We start from the raw sequence: 15,941 nt of genomic DNA, 5'->3' as shown, positions 1-15,941 counted from the left end.
AAATTAGATACGCTAGCTGGCAAATACAACGCCGGTCTGCGACGAGTTGAGCTTCGACGAACCGGTTAGCCACAGCTGCCAAGTCTGCTAAACGGACTCAGTGTCACATTACACTCCTCTTCAAAAACACGGCTAATTCAGTTTACCTCCCTGCAAATGGCAAACATACACAATGAATAGAAAAGGTCTGCGCTTCATAAATCACCTGGTGTCATTCAATTAAGTCTGATGTTATGTTTAACTACACCGCTCATTTACATTGCCATTTTGTGATGCTAACCTAACAATTTCAGTGCGACTAGTGATAAACCAAGACAGCTACACGCCGCTTGTGACATCGGGACAAATTAAACAAGTGATTAAACGGGTTATAATGTTTCAGACAAGTCATGTTGTATTAGCATAACCACGGCACGCAGCTAACGTTAGCATCAACAGCACTACGTACACAGAGCTGGTTAATCTAACGCTAGTTAGCTGGGTTATTAGTTTTTCGCTCACCTGCCACAGGTTGTCCTCTTCTGGGACAATTCCGCCATCGAGGAGGTGGTCCGTTGTGTGACATGGTCAGGAGATATTTCGGTGCAGTGAGTCGTTGGTAAATAGCAAGCCCGTGGCTTGATGCTCCCTGTCTGAGATGACGGAAATCCCCGGTTGTCGTTCACCCAAGCACCGCGGACTCAGGGCCTTTCAGATACTAATTCAGGTGAATCATCCAACAAATTTAAGCCCGGTCAACTTCCTGACGGGCCGGCACACAAATACACGACACATATGTTATTTCGACTCTCCGCAGATCCGCATCAAGAAAACGGTATTATCTTTCCAGTCTGTTTTCTTTTGGTCCACTACAGTCACCAATCGAGCTAGCTAGCTAGCTTGTGCTAAACTAGCTAGCCTTCTTCTTCTGGTTGTTAATGCCTGTAGTTCAGACGACTTCCTGCGTCTTACTGCCACCTGCGGGTAAACACGGGAAGAGAGAGGACACAGAACTACAGAACCCACGCTGTGTCCTGAAAGGCCTGGAGAGTGTAAGGGGTGGCAGAAATGTATATATGCTGATTTAACCCCAAACAATCACATATATCATTATTTCCTTGGAAAAGCGTCCAAATCAAGATTTTAACTCAAAAACATACATTATTATGGCACATGAGTGAAGTATTGAACAGAACTTTCTAAAGGTTTATCTATCTGTATGTATATATATATATATATATATATATATATATATATATATATATATATATATATATATGTGTGTGTGTGTGTGTGTGTACTGTGCTTTCAGAGCTTATTTATACCCCTTCAATTTTTTCATGTTATGTTGCAGTCTTATGCTAAAATAAAAATAAAAAAATTAAAACAAAACAAACAACAACAAAAACCATTGTAACATTGTTTCCCTCATCAGTCTGGACAGTCACATGAAATTTAGCTCAGGTTCCTTCAGGACGTTTCTCCATCTCCACACAGGATCTCTGGGTCTCACCTTTCAAACCAAGACCCTTCTTCCTGATGTCTCCGTTAGTCTGGGTCCAGTTGTAGGAGGAATCCTGGTTGACTTCTTCGCTTCAAGAGTGATGGAGACCACTGAGATCTGAGTCTCAACACATTCCTGCCTCTGAGCTCTGCAGGCAGGTCCTTCCTCCTCATGGTTCCTGCTCTGATCTGCAGCTGTGAGATGTTATATAGACAGGTGTGCGTCCAATCAGCTGAATTTACCATAGGTGGACTCTAATCAAGGTATAGAAACATCAGAGATGATCCAGAGAAACCAGAGACATAGAGTCTGAACACTTGTGTCAGTGTGGTATTGCAGTTTTTCCTTTCAGTTTTTCCTAAAACTCTGTTTTCACTTGTCATTATTATCATTGTGGTATTGAATTTAGACTGATGAGGGACTTTTTTATTTTAGCATGAGGCTGCAACATAATCACTTAGTTTGTCTTGATGGTTTTGGATGTTCCAAAACTAAAACCAATACAAAACGAGAGACCAAAAGTCTGAAATGAAAGACTAAACTTTAGGGCCACCTCAAACCCCTCTCTACAACCTGAAATCACCAACTGCGGCTTTGTGAAGCTACACATTCAATCCAAGACGTCCGGTGTTTATCCAGTCATGCTGATCACAGAGCAAAGTCATTTCCTTTTCGCTTCAAAATGTGGTTAAAGCGCAAACTCTCAGGAAGTGAACTATGTCACTGAATGATGTGGCTTTGACTGATTTCATCTGTCATAGCATCAAACACCAGTAACTATTACTAAATAAGACACACTTCAGCACAACAACCCCGCCAACATAATACATCCGCAGACTATATTTAGGTTGACAACCCTTCGCAAACATTTAGCAGGAAAAACATCTGCAGTGGTTGCGTGTGGCCGGGACCGAGAGAAGCTGCACAGGGACGCCAAACAGCCGCAGGGACGCCAAACAGCCGCAGGGTGAAATCAGCCTGTTACCAACCCTCTCCTCACACCTCATTCCGCCGCCGCACAGTTGATTGCACCCGAAGTCGAGTGGGGGTCGAGTAGAGAGGGAGCGTTACCTCTTGGTGCATTTACTTGCACTCGGACATCAGATTTCGTTCTTATAAAGCCATAACTTTTCATTTGAAATTGATCGGCCCAAAACGGGGGTGGCAGCTTGGGTGGCAGGGTAATTTCCCCGGTAGATCCTGCATGTGGTAAAAGTAATGCCTTGGGGGAATTTCTTCGCATTTTGTACAAACATTCACCTGGACTCAAGGATGAACTGATTAGATTTTGGTGCTCAAAGGTCAAGGGAATCCCTACCAATTTGGCATGCTCGTTCACATAAAGTTTGATCCATTTAAGAAATCTTATTGCAGTTGAAATAAAATGAGTGAGTTGCCATGTGGTAAAAGAAAAAGTGAGCAATGAGTAACAGCTTTATAGTTTCAAGCAAGTTTACTACTTTTTTAACAAGTGAAGATATGAAAATACCACAATTACATATAGCTAATATTATTATGTTTACAATGAAATACCAGTTTCCCTATTTACATTTGCATGCTGTCACAGCACAAACTGAAGGGGATTATCCTATGATACAATACTAACTGTACATGCACATACATAATATTTCAGTCTCGGCTGCAGTATCTTGGTGTGTGACAACTCAGGGATAAAAAGCATCTCACCATAAAACAAAAACATTTTTGTTTCTTGTGCTAAATCTTAATAACATCTGGTCCACATTGTGGTGTAGTGGTCAGTGCTGGAAAAAAAAATCAAATTCCTTATCCCTTTTCAAATGAAAAGTTGCAAGAGGCAAATATATTTATCTCAATATCCTTACATCAGGTATATACATCAGCTTGACTTAATAAAGATGCTACAACACATACATATTATTAATGTTTGTAACAATAAAACATAGACAGTGGCAAAATGTACTTTTATTTCCACAAAACATTTTAATACCAGGGTTATGAACTTTGATATAAGAATGTAATCATTGTTCTTTACTTTCATTCCACAGTGGACACCACCATGGAAGATTAACTCTGGAGAGCTTTTCAGAGCTGAAATTCTTACGTATTTTGACTGTTGTTATGGTTATGTTTTCATGGCTCTCACTGACCCTGATTTTGTTCTAACATGTTCAAAGTGACGTAGACAGTCACTGGTGCTGTCTTCTCTTGTTGCTTTACTGGAAGACGATTACACTGTTTATTTGTCCCCTGGGTAGCAGTTTCCACAGAACTCTGACTTCGATATGGGTTGAATGGGCTGTTTTCTGAGGACAGTAATGCTGTGGATTCCCTGGACGAACCTAGATGCTGTGTCTCTACAAATTCAGCTGATTTCTCATTCTGTACGTCTGGTGCAACACCTATAGTTGGGTCAGTGTATTCCTCAGTTTGGTCACTGGCTGGGTTACCAATGCAGCCTGTAGCAAGTGGAGGGGTGGGTGTTCTCCGAGGTTCCTCTGTGTAAACCTGGTCATAGAGACTTTCAGATGAACGAATGAATGCCTTGAAGGTGTTTACTCCCTGTGAAAAACATTCACACACAGAAAGGAAGAACAAAAAGACATAAGTGTTGCTGTTTAAAAACGGAAGATAATTCAGTTGTTTCTTCAAGAGATAAAACCTAAAATACAGAATCATGATGTCTATCATATGTTCAGATTTTAACTTCTATCAGAAACATCATCATGAGACGTCACTGTAGTAATAAAACTGTACATAGACATGACTACTGATGGAGCCATAGCAACCTGTGAAATTATTTCCTAATTATGTTTTCAGACAATTATTATCATTATCATTATTATTATTGTTTTTTCAAGATAAAATGCTCGAATTGCTAGCTGTGTTCAAACAATAGTCCAAAACCAAAGATATTTAGTTTCAAGTTCAGCTTATCCTTTTTGATATTTGGTCAAAATCTCCTGAGGGGACGATTTGAATTTTCTCTGTTTATACTATCTATTCATAGGCTACTTTTCCATTACCACCAACTGCATGAAAAAACATCCAGATCATATTTTCCTCCCCTGAACAAAAATGTCATAGAATTCAATTGTCTCGCTGCTCAGCCACTTTAACATGGATGCAATTCATTCCTCCCATTTCCTTCTCACTGTATTCAACTTTTGAGGATCTGACGGTGGCCACAACGCCAGAGAGCTGAGGCCCGGGTTAGGCACCGGCTTCTCCCTGAATTTCTTCCACCTACAAAGCAGATACAGAACAATCATTGAGAAACAAATTTTTAAGATTTCCTGGTCATAATTGAAGGGTTAATCACACTGTGTCCTTGGTTGAGTGTTTTCATTTGAAATCAATCCTTATCATATCATGACAGACACTGAAAGACTGAAACTTACTGAGTAGCACAGCATAATCCAAGAGATAACACAAGAATTATGAGGATGCTTCCACCGATGCTGAGTGCTGTGAGGAGCCTCGGATCTATCATAGAAAAAATAAATAATGTTGCAACAGTTTGTTGAGCACAATGTATGATTCACATCCTTCTTCTCACTTAGGTAGTAGTAGTTTCAATAAGTAGTATGAGTAATGATGTGAGTAAGTTAGTGGTTAAGATTGGATTAATCATAAAGCCAATAATATGACAGGGGAGCAAATCCTGTCACAGTTCATCCAGTGATGACACTTATTTCATTTCATTTTTTTATTTTTTTTAAATCCTTGGACAGTCATGTGATTTTAGAAATGAACAAATCTCAATAAAACTTACTTGTGATGTCATATTGGTTTACAACCCCAAACAAATATTTAAATAGAAAACAGTAGCTCTGTTTCACATAGGCTTAATTTTCAATTACTTGTTCAATGCTACCTCTTATTCTTCCCAGATCTCATAGCACTAAAACTCAGCTTGTGGATGCTTGCATCCAAGAATCTCTTATTCCTATTTCCTACAGTTTGCCAGGAATTAAAAAAACAGTGGCACCTCTTTAATGTTCTTCACAAGACCTTGTAAATGTGACCACAAACAATTTTCCCTCCTGAGTGGTTCGCCATGTCTGAGGTGTCAGACCAAGAATGCTGAAGGAGTGCAATGAACTGGGTGTTTTATTTGCTCATGAGTTCAACTCTTTGCTTGTAAGAGGGAAAGATTGGGGAGGGAGAGGGGAAGATTGTTACCCTGCTGGTCCTCAGTCAAGGAAATATGCAAAATTATGAGGACTGCAGCTGTACTCATAGATCTAGGAATAAGATGTGTATCATTCGCTCTGGAGATCAGTCTTCACAGTGTACTTACCAAATATTTTGGCATAAAAATATCCCTCACTGCTTTCTGTAGTTCCAGTAAGACCTATGGCCTTGATTCGCATGCTGTAGTAGGAGCCTGGATTCAGATCTTTTAAAACTATGTCCTGCTTTGTGCTATCCACAGTAACATCTAGAAGAAAACCATTACAGAAATGTCATAAATGCATTGTTAGCGGAAATAAATCTCTTCAACCCATGTGCAAACTTCATAGAAATCTGGTGGACTTACTGAGCATTGGTCCTTCCCGAGTACTGTAGAAGATTGTGTAGTTGATAACAGTATCACTGCATTCTTCCTGTGACTCTATATTCCAGGTTACATAGGCGCTTTTGTCTTTAACGTCAACAATGACCTTAGTGATATTTCCTGGACCTGTAAAGACCACATTTTTAAAATTAAACTGATAAAAAAGCCAAATTCATAGGAATAATAAAGTCTGGAGAATGATGTACCTCCAACAGTGGAGCAGACCTGAAGGGCTTCTGTGCCATGACCTGTCTTGTCATCAAAGAGGGGAGTTACTGTGATATTGTATGGCTTCTTTTTTAGGAGGCCTGCAAGGAAGGGGAAGAGTGTTTTGAAAATATACTATGAAGAGACAAGTGATTGTTTACACACATTAAAGCCATTGATGTATTTCTCCTTTAACTAATGGCCCTGCTCAGCTTTTGAGTCATGCTATTGGTGTCCCTCTATGGATAGCAATGCTGTCTGATGGTCAGTGTACCACCTTGGTCCAGGCTGAAACATTTCAAAAACAAATGAACAGATTTCCATGAAAATTTGCACAGACATTTATAATCCCCAGAGCACAACGCCTTTTGACATCAGTGATCCTGTCTTTCCAGTTAGCACCGTCATCAGATCCAGATTTTAATTTGTCTCATACTTTGTGTGACATTCCCATCAGGCTCAGTTGTATTTTGTGTTTAGTCGTAATTAGCTACTGTTAGCATGCTAACATGCTAAATTAAGAGGGTAAACATGGTAAACATTATACCTCTCCCGTCCCATTTTGAGAAAACTCAGGATCCACGAGCATGACCGAGTCAAAGACGGCAAGTAAAGAGTCTTTACTGGAATGTTCAAGCAAAGGAAAACAAACCAGGCAGGCAACCAAGCAAAGAGGTATCAGGCAGAGTTGATGTCAAGCACACAGGAAAATAAGCAGGAGGAATTAGGCAGATGCACAAACAAAGTTGTGGAAAGTTTTGCAAAGAAGACAATCTAACAACTAGTGCGTGGAAACAGGGAGGTATGGGCCTATATACAGTGGGGATGATTAGGTAAATGGAAAGAGGTGTGTGCAGCGGAGCAGCCAACAGGCAAGAAACCAGGCAGAGGGGCATGTTCAGGTCTGAAATGACATGACTGAAATGGCAAAGAAAATGAATGGAATGTGAGAACCACAACATCCAAATGTTAGCACCAACACTGTGAGCGTATGTATGCTGATGTTAGAATTTAGCTCTGCACTGCAAAGCACTGCTGTGTCAAAATGTAGCATGACACAGCTGCTAGTTAGTCAAATGAAACAATCTGACAAGTTTAGAGGAGACATCTGAAATGTAAACAGGTGTTTACACTTTTATATTGTAGTTTATGTAAGCATTAGAAACGTTTCAGTAAAATCTTCATCTGAAAAGTAACTGATAATTAAAGTTATAAAAAAATGTAGTGGAGTAAAAAGTACATTTCCCTCTGATAAGCAGTGGAGTAGAGGTACAAAGTAGCATAAAATGGAAATACCCAAGTAAAGTACAAGTCAACTGGATTGTAAAGAACTAAATTAAATGTACTTAGTTACTTTCTACCATTGTTTCTTTGTTTGATTAAAGATAATCAAGCAGAAAAAAAATTGTAATTGCAAATTGTAGCATATGACCTCTCTCTGAGAAGTGAGTCATAGTTCTCGAAAACTCATTTGTAAATGATAAGGTCTTTCCAGTGAGTGCATGACGGAGCAGCTTTTAAAAGTCTTTTCCGCCACTGTGTCCATTATTTGTTATGTATAATGAAAGACAAATTGATGTGGCGGTCAGCCAACTTAAGCCACAGCTCATGATTCCTCGATGGGTTTGATGACTCAGATTCAATCCACAGGGCTCACTCATTCCATGTTTTAATGCCCATAAAGGATTTATTCAACACCCATCTACTGTTTCATGTCTGTTGTCTAACCTACCAGTTAGTGTTGTGTTAGTGTATTTGCTCTCCTTCCAATAATACTGATTTCCATTGTGGGTCCAGTCGACCATGTAACCTCTGACAGGCTGGTCAGGAGGCTTCCAGCTGATGAGAAGAACACCGTCTGTGGTTGAAGTCTGGATTTCAGTAACTTGAGGGCGGTCTGCCAAGTGATATCAAGTGAAAAGAGGCAAACTAATTGATACCAGATCACCAATATGCATTAGGGCAAAGCAGTGTTCCATTAAAATGAAACCAAATGATCCATAATTTGTTACCCATTAAAAAATGAAAATCAATAGCATTAATACTTACTCTCTCCATGGGCTGGAACGTAAACAGAGTCCTCTGCAAGCAGGGTTTCATTATGGAAGACACTGAGATTTATTCTATGTGCAGCTTGGTTCACATCAACACCACAAGTTGAACTGTTGCACAAAGTATCTGTATAGTTCCCTCCAGTCATGTGTTCATCGTAGGCAATCTGTTTAATAGTGTAGGTATACGTGTCTTGGCATGTTGAAGGAATCTCCTGTGAAGACAGTTTGAAGCACCAAGTAAGTGATGCGGGGATCGTGTCTCTTATGAAATGTAAGGTTGGAAAACTAAATGGGAATGAAGGTGAGGTGAATTTCAAAAATATGCTATATTAAGGCAGCATAGAGAGCCTTCCTTACCGTCCACATGGCAAGGACTTTCCTAACTCCATTTTTCTGTGGTTTTATCTTTCTCCACAGGTGCAGCTTGACATCAGTCTCTGTTAAAATATGTTCCAAACAGTCAGACTGGAATACACTTGTAGGAACAGAATAACAATTAACTCAAGAGGTCTGGTCTAAATTAAAGCCAAAAGCAACAGAACATGGACACTGTTAATACATGGAACAGAAAGCAAAAACAGCCTTGAACTATGGTAATAGTTGTAAAATGAATATGGGATGATATTACCATTAGTCATTGCCTGTTATTGGTTTTTCTGTCATCCTACGAATTCAGGAGTACCTCAATGTCGTGCGAAACAAATCCCTACTAATTATTACTTCAGTGAGAACCTATGAGTATGTGTTACAGAGACCTCCCACTGATCTTTATGCCCTCTCAGAACCAGCAATAATGTTTCTGAATTTCAGTCTTTCACTTTTCTTATATTAAATATTACTAATAGATATTTCTGGTTTTGTATATCTGGTGCAAAACCAACGTTAATTTGTAAACAAAATAATGTGTAGCAGATGCAGATATTACACCAGCAGCATAAATGGTAACCCGAGCCCAGTTTTCTGTTGGGTAGGTACTTTAAACCAAAGTATATACCAACACATCCAGACAAGAGCAGAGACATCCAGATAATAGCAAGAGATATGTTGGCTTTGCCTTCAATTTATAACCCATTGTTGGTTTTAGTTAGTTGTATATTGTTACAGCCCTAGTGTGGTGTTGCTGCTCGCTCTCTCTCTCTCTCTCTCGCTCTCTCTCTCTCTGTCTCTCTCCTGCTCTCACCTAAGCACTACAAACTACATTTATTTGTTAGGATCCCAACTGGCTAGCACCATAGGGAGGGTTAGGTTGCCTTAAGGAAGCTGTGGTGCTGTTCTTGAAATTAACGCTTATGTTGGCTCAAGAAAACACAGATACAAATACAAAAGTTCTGATTTGGGTGTGACTACGACTGTTGTCGGCAACTCAAAGGGCCAACATGACGCATATTCAATTATTTCCCACATGAAACTTAAGTGACAAATTTTCATTCACGGTTAGAGGCCTGGCCTGTTGTGACTGGCTGGCATATATCATGGCTTCAAGCCTTTACAGTAGTAGTAAGTATTTCTAAATAAACTGTTAACATAGTATGAACATCTTTAAGTTGTATGAATGTATGACCCTTTATCTTCATGAGTGCCAGGACCATGAAAGCAGATGCAAAGAGGTGCCATATCATTGCTTAATTATTGTTACAACCAAGTTAAATTCCTCTGCTGGCATTAAAACTCAAACAATTGAGCTATTTACAAAAAAAAAAAAAACATGCACAATATATTTGTGGATAATGATCCACTTTAATCAGTTTCGATGTTTGTAATTTCTTTTCTTTTCTTTGTGAATCAAATGATCAGACGTTATCACGAACTTCACTTAATGGTTCTGAATGGTAGTGTAATTTAATCTTGGCGGCTGGATAAATACTGGTCTTTTTTTCATTGTGACAATGAACCGTTTTGAGCAAACATTGTTCTTACCATTTAGTTTGGTCAGAACCGTCTTCTCCTGGCTCCAGTCACTCCAGGGGGCCTTGTCTAAAGCACAGCGGGCTGAAACTCTGTAGTTAGTGCAGGATTCCATTTTTTCAATGACTTTCCCATTAACTGTATTGTCCAGAACCGTACTGACCACCTTCTAGAAAAAAGGAAATATTTCAGTTAGAAACCTCTCTCACATATACGAAAGACCCAGAAGGTACAAGTCAGAAGAATTTCTCTTTCACAGGCAGATTTTGAACAAACATTTGGTGCTTTAAAAGGTTTGTGTACTTGAAATCAAATGCTTTGCTGTAAAAAAATGTGTGTCTCCCTTCTGAGACAGCCTGTACAGCCTGTGAGAGTTATTTGTAAAGCCAATAGCAAAATCAAAAACAGCTGTGTTCTCACACCTCATTATTTCCATTAGAAGCAATACAAATAGTGGTATTTGTCTTTATAAACATCCTGTTGCTAAAGCAAACACTACTGTCACAGTTCCATAGCACCTTGGCTGTCCACCATTTTGACAAATCTATAATCAAGCAAATATTGACAGGCATCTTTTATCCTACAGCTATTCTGTGAATGTTGCACTGAACCATTCTGCAAGAAACTTAATTTGGGGCAGATTCAGGATTTTTTCTTTACCACTTTCATGAAGATAGTGAAAGAGAGCATTTTTCATCATTTTCTTCAATATTTCACCTTGGCAGAGGTATGCACTCTGCTGAGCCATTCTAGTTTATCTGTTTTTTTGGGACAGGGCAGAACCAAATAAACTTTGGCTTAGTTTTCTGTGATCAGTCTAGGGCAAAACAAGATGGCCTTTACACTACCTATTTGAGGCTAATGTGTTGATAATTAATTGTGTCACGTCAAAGTTATCATAATTGCCAATTCTGAACTTGTAAATAGCATTTTAGTCAACATCAACATATAAGACACTGAAAACGTGAATTCCCTTACAAGGGGAAAATTGCAGCTCTTACCTCTGGAGTTCCATCACTGTCAGCCTGGAAGAGAAAAAGCAAACAAAAATAGCATAAATTAGCCATGAGCGGTACTTTTGTCAGAATCAAAAATGCCTGCATTCATTTCATTATCAGCAATGTTCTGCCAGCAGATGTTGGTTTTTGGTTGAACATTCCGTTGCTAAGCAATCGAAGCAAACAACTTTAAAACAACAAAAAGAAAGCACAAACCAACACACCTGCTGCAGGTCGCTACAAGAGCTTGATCTGTTTAAAAACCTTTCTTTATATGACGCAAATCCTTCCTCATAATCAGGTCACTGGAGTCATCTTCACAGGCACAACAGAAGAAGCTAATTTATAATGTAATTAATAATCAAATTAATATTTTTCTGATATAATCAGGGGTAAGCATCATGGAATAATGCTAAATGGACTGCATTTGTATAGCACTTTTCTAGTGTTAACAACCACTCCAAAGCACTTTACACTGCAGGTCACATTCACCCATTCAGACACATTCATGCAGAGCTAGTTAAATAAATAGTGCTTTTCTTACACACACACTCACACATTCACAAATTGGAATAAAGATGTTTTCTTTTCTTGTCTTTACTTTTTAAATACTACATGCTTGTTTATTCATTTTCTTCTTTAAAAAACCCACACAGTGTGTTGCTAATTCACTACCTCTTTTTAGGTATTCTCTAATGAACTCTAGGTATAAGTTTGCGATACATATCACTGTGTCATTGTGCTATACTGTTTCTTTCTGTCCTGAGAGACACCGAAACGTATGGTCATGTTATTCTGATTTGTGATGTCATTGAAATTGTGTTTTATTCTGTTTCATAGTTGCTGTCTATAGGTCATCAAAGGAGGACATACCTTGCTGAATTTGACTTGACATTCACACGTCCTTCGGGCAAATGGCCGTTTCCACTCAACCCGTAGTTGATTAGACAAGACAGTTACATTTATCTTTGGAGGGATCATTTTCACTGTGGGAATATAATTATGGCAGCACATTAAAATGTCCAATGTTAAAACATGATGAGATCATTAAGAAATACATATTTTTCACAAAATTTACTTCTTGTTACTTACATATGGTATTGGGCTCAAATTCATAATGGTCAGAGGAAGCATTCCAAGCAGCAGTTGTTGCTCTCACAGTAACAGAGATATTCGTATTGAAATGTATTTTATTAGATATGTGCATATCTTTGGACGTGCATGTCGTTACATGTGACTTGCAGATTTCACTCTCAGAAACCTGTGACGAGTTGACACTGAAAGAAGTATATATTTTATATTGAGTGCATAAAACAACAAGAGAAAATAAATATTTCAACAATAATTCTTACACTAACTAAAGAAAATATGAAACCACTCACAGCACAGTGTAGTTTACTTTCAGTGAAGAATTCATCTGATGCTCCCAGTTGCACGTGAACAGTTGTGGTATACCTTCAATCTGATTTTGATAATGCCATATGCATGATATTTTGCTGGGTTTTGCTGTGAATAAAGTAAGTAACCAGTATCATATTTCATCTTATGTCTGGCATCAATGGTCAGAATGTCAGAATACAAGTACCAAAAATATTTCTTACTGTAGGTTCTGATGATGGTGCCTCCAAGGACTTGCTGAGTATCTGCACTGTGGCACTGTAACGTAGCACTGTGGTGAGTGAAGTTTCTCAGTGCCAGTACTGCGTGGGAGGAGTTGATAGTCTTTGACAGGCTTTTGTCAATGCGTCTGTTGTTCAGTGTCCAGAAGATTTTGCCACGGACACATGAAGTCTGGCACCATATCTCGATATTAGATCCCACTTCAATGTACTTATCTTTAGGGAAAACATCGCAGGTGTTCACATGCTGGCCTGCAGGAAATGATAGCGTTGTTCAACATTTCACAATGTAATTGAATTTCTTAATGATGTAACACACCATTACATTAAAGGGGTAGTTTGATATTTTAGGAAATATGCTTATTGTTTTTCTTGCCAATACTCAGATGCTTATATGCAGCTGGAGCCAGCAGAAGGTTAGCTTATAGCATAAAGTCTGGAAATGAGATGAAACAGCTAGTCTGGCTCTGTCTTAAACTAACTAACTAATTAACACATTGGTCATGTGTTAATACAAGTTAAGATTTCATACGGATTTAACATCTTTTACAGGTGGCTGTGTGCTGGTATTGTGTTAAAGTATGTTTCTTTGTCAATATGTTAGCCAGGCTTATAACCTGCTGCTGGTTCTAGCCTCGTATTTACCATACAGACATGGGAGCGGTATCAATTTTCTCATCTAATTCTTATAAACAATTACATAGAACATATATGATATTTTATAAGATTCTTTTTCATCATATTACACCCCCAAAGCTCAAACTGCAAGGCAAAACACAAATCTTTTAGCCAAACAAGTATCTTGCTCTGTGAACTGCCATCTTCAGGTCTCTCCACAGATGTTCTATGGGGCAGCGTTACCAGAGGTTCCTGTTTTCCAGCGAAAACAAACATACCCAAAGCCCCCCAGTCAGACCTTGACAAAACTGTTTTCATGTTGGAAGAAGTGCAATACTTTTCTGAAAATCTCTTTTGATTCTTTCATAGATTAAAACATAAGTTATTTTAATGATACATTGACATGCCGAACTGGAAATGTCCCGCCTCCTCTGGACCTCAGTATCTTGCTCTGCCACCAGACGGGACCCACCTTCGCCGTTGCCTTCCTACTCAGCCTCCAGAGAGAGCCTCTCTCCAGCCATCCTTTCCCTATTTCCTGTTTTAGTTTGTCCTTTTTGCTCACCTAACGTGTTCATGGTTGTCATACTTCCTGCCTTTGTATTTTGATGGATTTGTTTACTGTTTTGGACTGCCTTTGCTTTTCTCATTTTCTCATAAGCCTTTTGTTTGTCTGAATTTTGCTCAAATTCTCTATGTTTCTGTAACCCTGCTTACATCAGTAACAAAAACAATCATAAAAACTAGATTTTTATCTGTCGCCAATGCCTTCTTCCGACTATCAACACAGTGATTTTGTTTTTTCTTTGTACAAGTGGTCCAGTGGACAATATTTACAGTAATCCTGTCATGACAAAGTGGATTCAAACTACTACGATTCTACTACAACTGCAGTCTCACAGTTGCTTTTTAACTTTCATTTACCAGCTGGAGTGGGCTTCTTAGAAACACGGCAGAGCAGATGCTCAGTAAAGCTTTTGGTGCAATAAACTGGTCCTCGGATGGTGAAATCCCTTATGGGCTGAGGATATTCTCTTTGAATCAATTACTTGTGAAAACATCTGCAACTGATGTTGTAGCCCAGCATTTAGTGGGATTGTTATGCTGCTTTTCAGTAAGGAGGGGAGCAATCTGACTCTCGGATGTTTCTTTTGGCAATTCTGCCAAGTATGTTTTAGTACTGCAGTATTTGTTCCAAAAATATTTTTTAACGAGAGTGCTTTGTGAGGGTTACAACCCGAAGAAAGAATATCAAGGAAGACATCGTGTTATGGTCATATCTGGTAAAAGTTTTTTAGATACTTAAAACTACAAATATTGCCCGACAGAACCAGACCTGTACTTACATGAAAACAAGAAATATTATATCTAAAATTCTTTCGAAGGCTATATTCCTCAAAAAACTACAAACTAATTTGTGTTGATTATAAATAACATATTGTTGAATAATAATCACCTGGGGTGTAAAGTAGTATACATTTTAGGATAGTTTTAAATACTGGCCACTGTTTATCACCGTACCACAATGACACAACACCACAATGACAAACATTATGTTATGAAACCAAAACAAAACGAGCATTTCCCAGAACTCCACCAACTGAACTGTGTCAGTCCAGACCTCTGCATTTTTAACACCATGCTCTCAGACACGAAATGCCAAATATAAAAGCGTTTCTTACCTTTACAAATGGAGAAGAATGCAACCAGAACAAATGCGGCCACAGTCGGATACATTTCTTTTATCCAGTTACCAGGACTGAAGGAAAGCGCCTTTTAAGACACATTTAGAGCCGCTGGATCAGCAGACGTTCCAGACCAACATGAGAATCGCCGTTACGCTGCTGGGTGGCAGACTGTGCCCCACACCGCATCGCAGTTCCCCACCAAGTCTGTACCTTCTGCACCAAGTAACGGGAACTGAAGAAAACCCTGAAATAAACGGGAGGTATTACTCAACAACACGCACAGCGAGCAAAGAGGAAGTGAAGTAACTTGACGACTGCAAAGAATCCATGAGGACTTGACTTTGATAAATGGTGCCGCTCTGTCCCGCAGCAGCGCATGAGTATCAAACTGAAACTATAAATTGTGAGTCAGGCCTAATTATGAATCACAGACAAAACATCCTAACTGTCTGGAGCACATTTCACAAAAGAGAACCTGTTCATTCAAAGTAGCCTACCTTTAATATAACGTGGCAAATGCTTCAAGCAGTTCTGCCAAACAAGTGAGTTAAAAGTACACAAGTTAAAGTAGATGAATAAATAGCAGTTCGGGTAGTGTCTGTGGATTGGTCGCTTTTTTAAGTTAAGAGTGCTGATGGCATTTGAAATGAAGGACTGTATGAATACACTTTTAGCCAGAGGGGCTCTATAATGCATCCCAGACTTAAGAAGCTCAGCAGTGATTCTCCTAGCTTTTCCTCCACATCCTGTGGGATTAGAGGTGGGTCAGATGTTTTGGGGGGTTTTCCCACTATTTTGCTGTCATTTATTCTTGCAATTACAGTATAAG

At 39.0% G+C, this 15,941-nt stretch overlaps 2 protein-coding genes across 3 annotated transcripts in view; both read right to left on the bottom strand.

Annotated features, from left to right (window-relative positions):
- The window catches only part of rngtt (RNA guanylyltransferase and 5'-phosphatase), a 92,131-nt gene extending 91,173 nt beyond the window's left edge, over nucleotides 1–958 (bottom strand). The window contains exon 1 of the mRNA XM_071468136.1: nucleotides 502–958. Coding sequence (XP_071324237.1) covers nucleotides 502–565 — 64 coding nt within the window. The 5' untranslated portion in view covers nucleotides 566–958. The remainder of the gene's footprint in view (nucleotides 1–501) is intronic.
- Nucleotides 959–3,407: 2,449 nt separating this feature from the next.
- Nucleotides 3,408–15,285, bottom strand: LOC139612303 (interleukin-31 receptor subunit alpha-like). 2 transcript variants are annotated; one of them, XM_071467756.1, is made up of 16 exons: nucleotides 15,107–15,285; nucleotides 12,789–13,058; nucleotides 12,570–12,693; nucleotides 12,280–12,464; nucleotides 12,061–12,173; nucleotides 11,191–11,214; nucleotides 10,202–10,358; nucleotides 8,642–8,721; nucleotides 8,280–8,496; nucleotides 7,963–8,127; nucleotides 6,230–6,331; nucleotides 6,006–6,149; nucleotides 5,766–5,906; nucleotides 4,864–4,948; nucleotides 4,618–4,708; nucleotides 3,408–4,024 (listed from the first exon to the last, which is right to left on the bottom strand). In XM_071467756.1, exons 1-16 carry the CDS (start codon nucleotides 15,159–15,161, stop codon nucleotides 3,605–3,607), a joined length of 2,373 nt encoding a protein of 790 aa, XP_071323857.1. In that variant the 5' UTR covers nucleotides 15,162–15,285; the 3' UTR covers nucleotides 3,408–3,604. The 2 variants fall into 2 exon arrangements, with proteins under 2 accessions (XP_071323857.1, XP_071323858.1); XM_071467757.1 differs by having other exon boundaries at nucleotides 10,202–10,355.
- Nucleotides 15,286–15,941: the final 656 nt, after the last annotated feature.

The sequence above is a fragment of the Trachinotus anak genome, unplaced genomic scaffold (assembly GCF_046630095.1).
Source record: "Trachinotus anak isolate AG129_WGS33_773 ecotype Australia unplaced genomic scaffold, CSIRO_AGI_Tana_v1 ptg000031l, whole genome shotgun sequence".
Taxonomy (NCBI): domain Eukaryota; kingdom Metazoa; phylum Chordata; class Actinopteri; order Carangiformes; family Carangidae; genus Trachinotus; species Trachinotus anak.
The sequence above is the reverse complement of the archived record's forward strand: the minus strand, read 5'-3'. Positions and strand labels throughout refer to the sequence as shown.

What these genes read in the sequence shown, in the direction of transcription:
- LOC139612303 (XM_071467756.1), bottom strand. Translation starts at nt 15,161, where the DNA reads ATGTATCCGACTGTGGCCGCATTTGTTCTGGTTGCATTCTTCTCCATT. An exon ending in GGTTCTGACCAAACTAAATG is followed by an intron (nt 8,722 to 10,201) that starts GTAAGAACAATG and finishes ATATTTTAACAG; the next exon opens with AGACTGATGTCAAGCTGCAC. An exon ending in TCGGGAAGGACCAATGCTCA is followed by an intron (nt 5,907 to 6,005) that starts GTAAGTCCACCA and finishes GTTTTCTTCTAG; the next exon opens with ATGTTACTGTGGATAGCACA.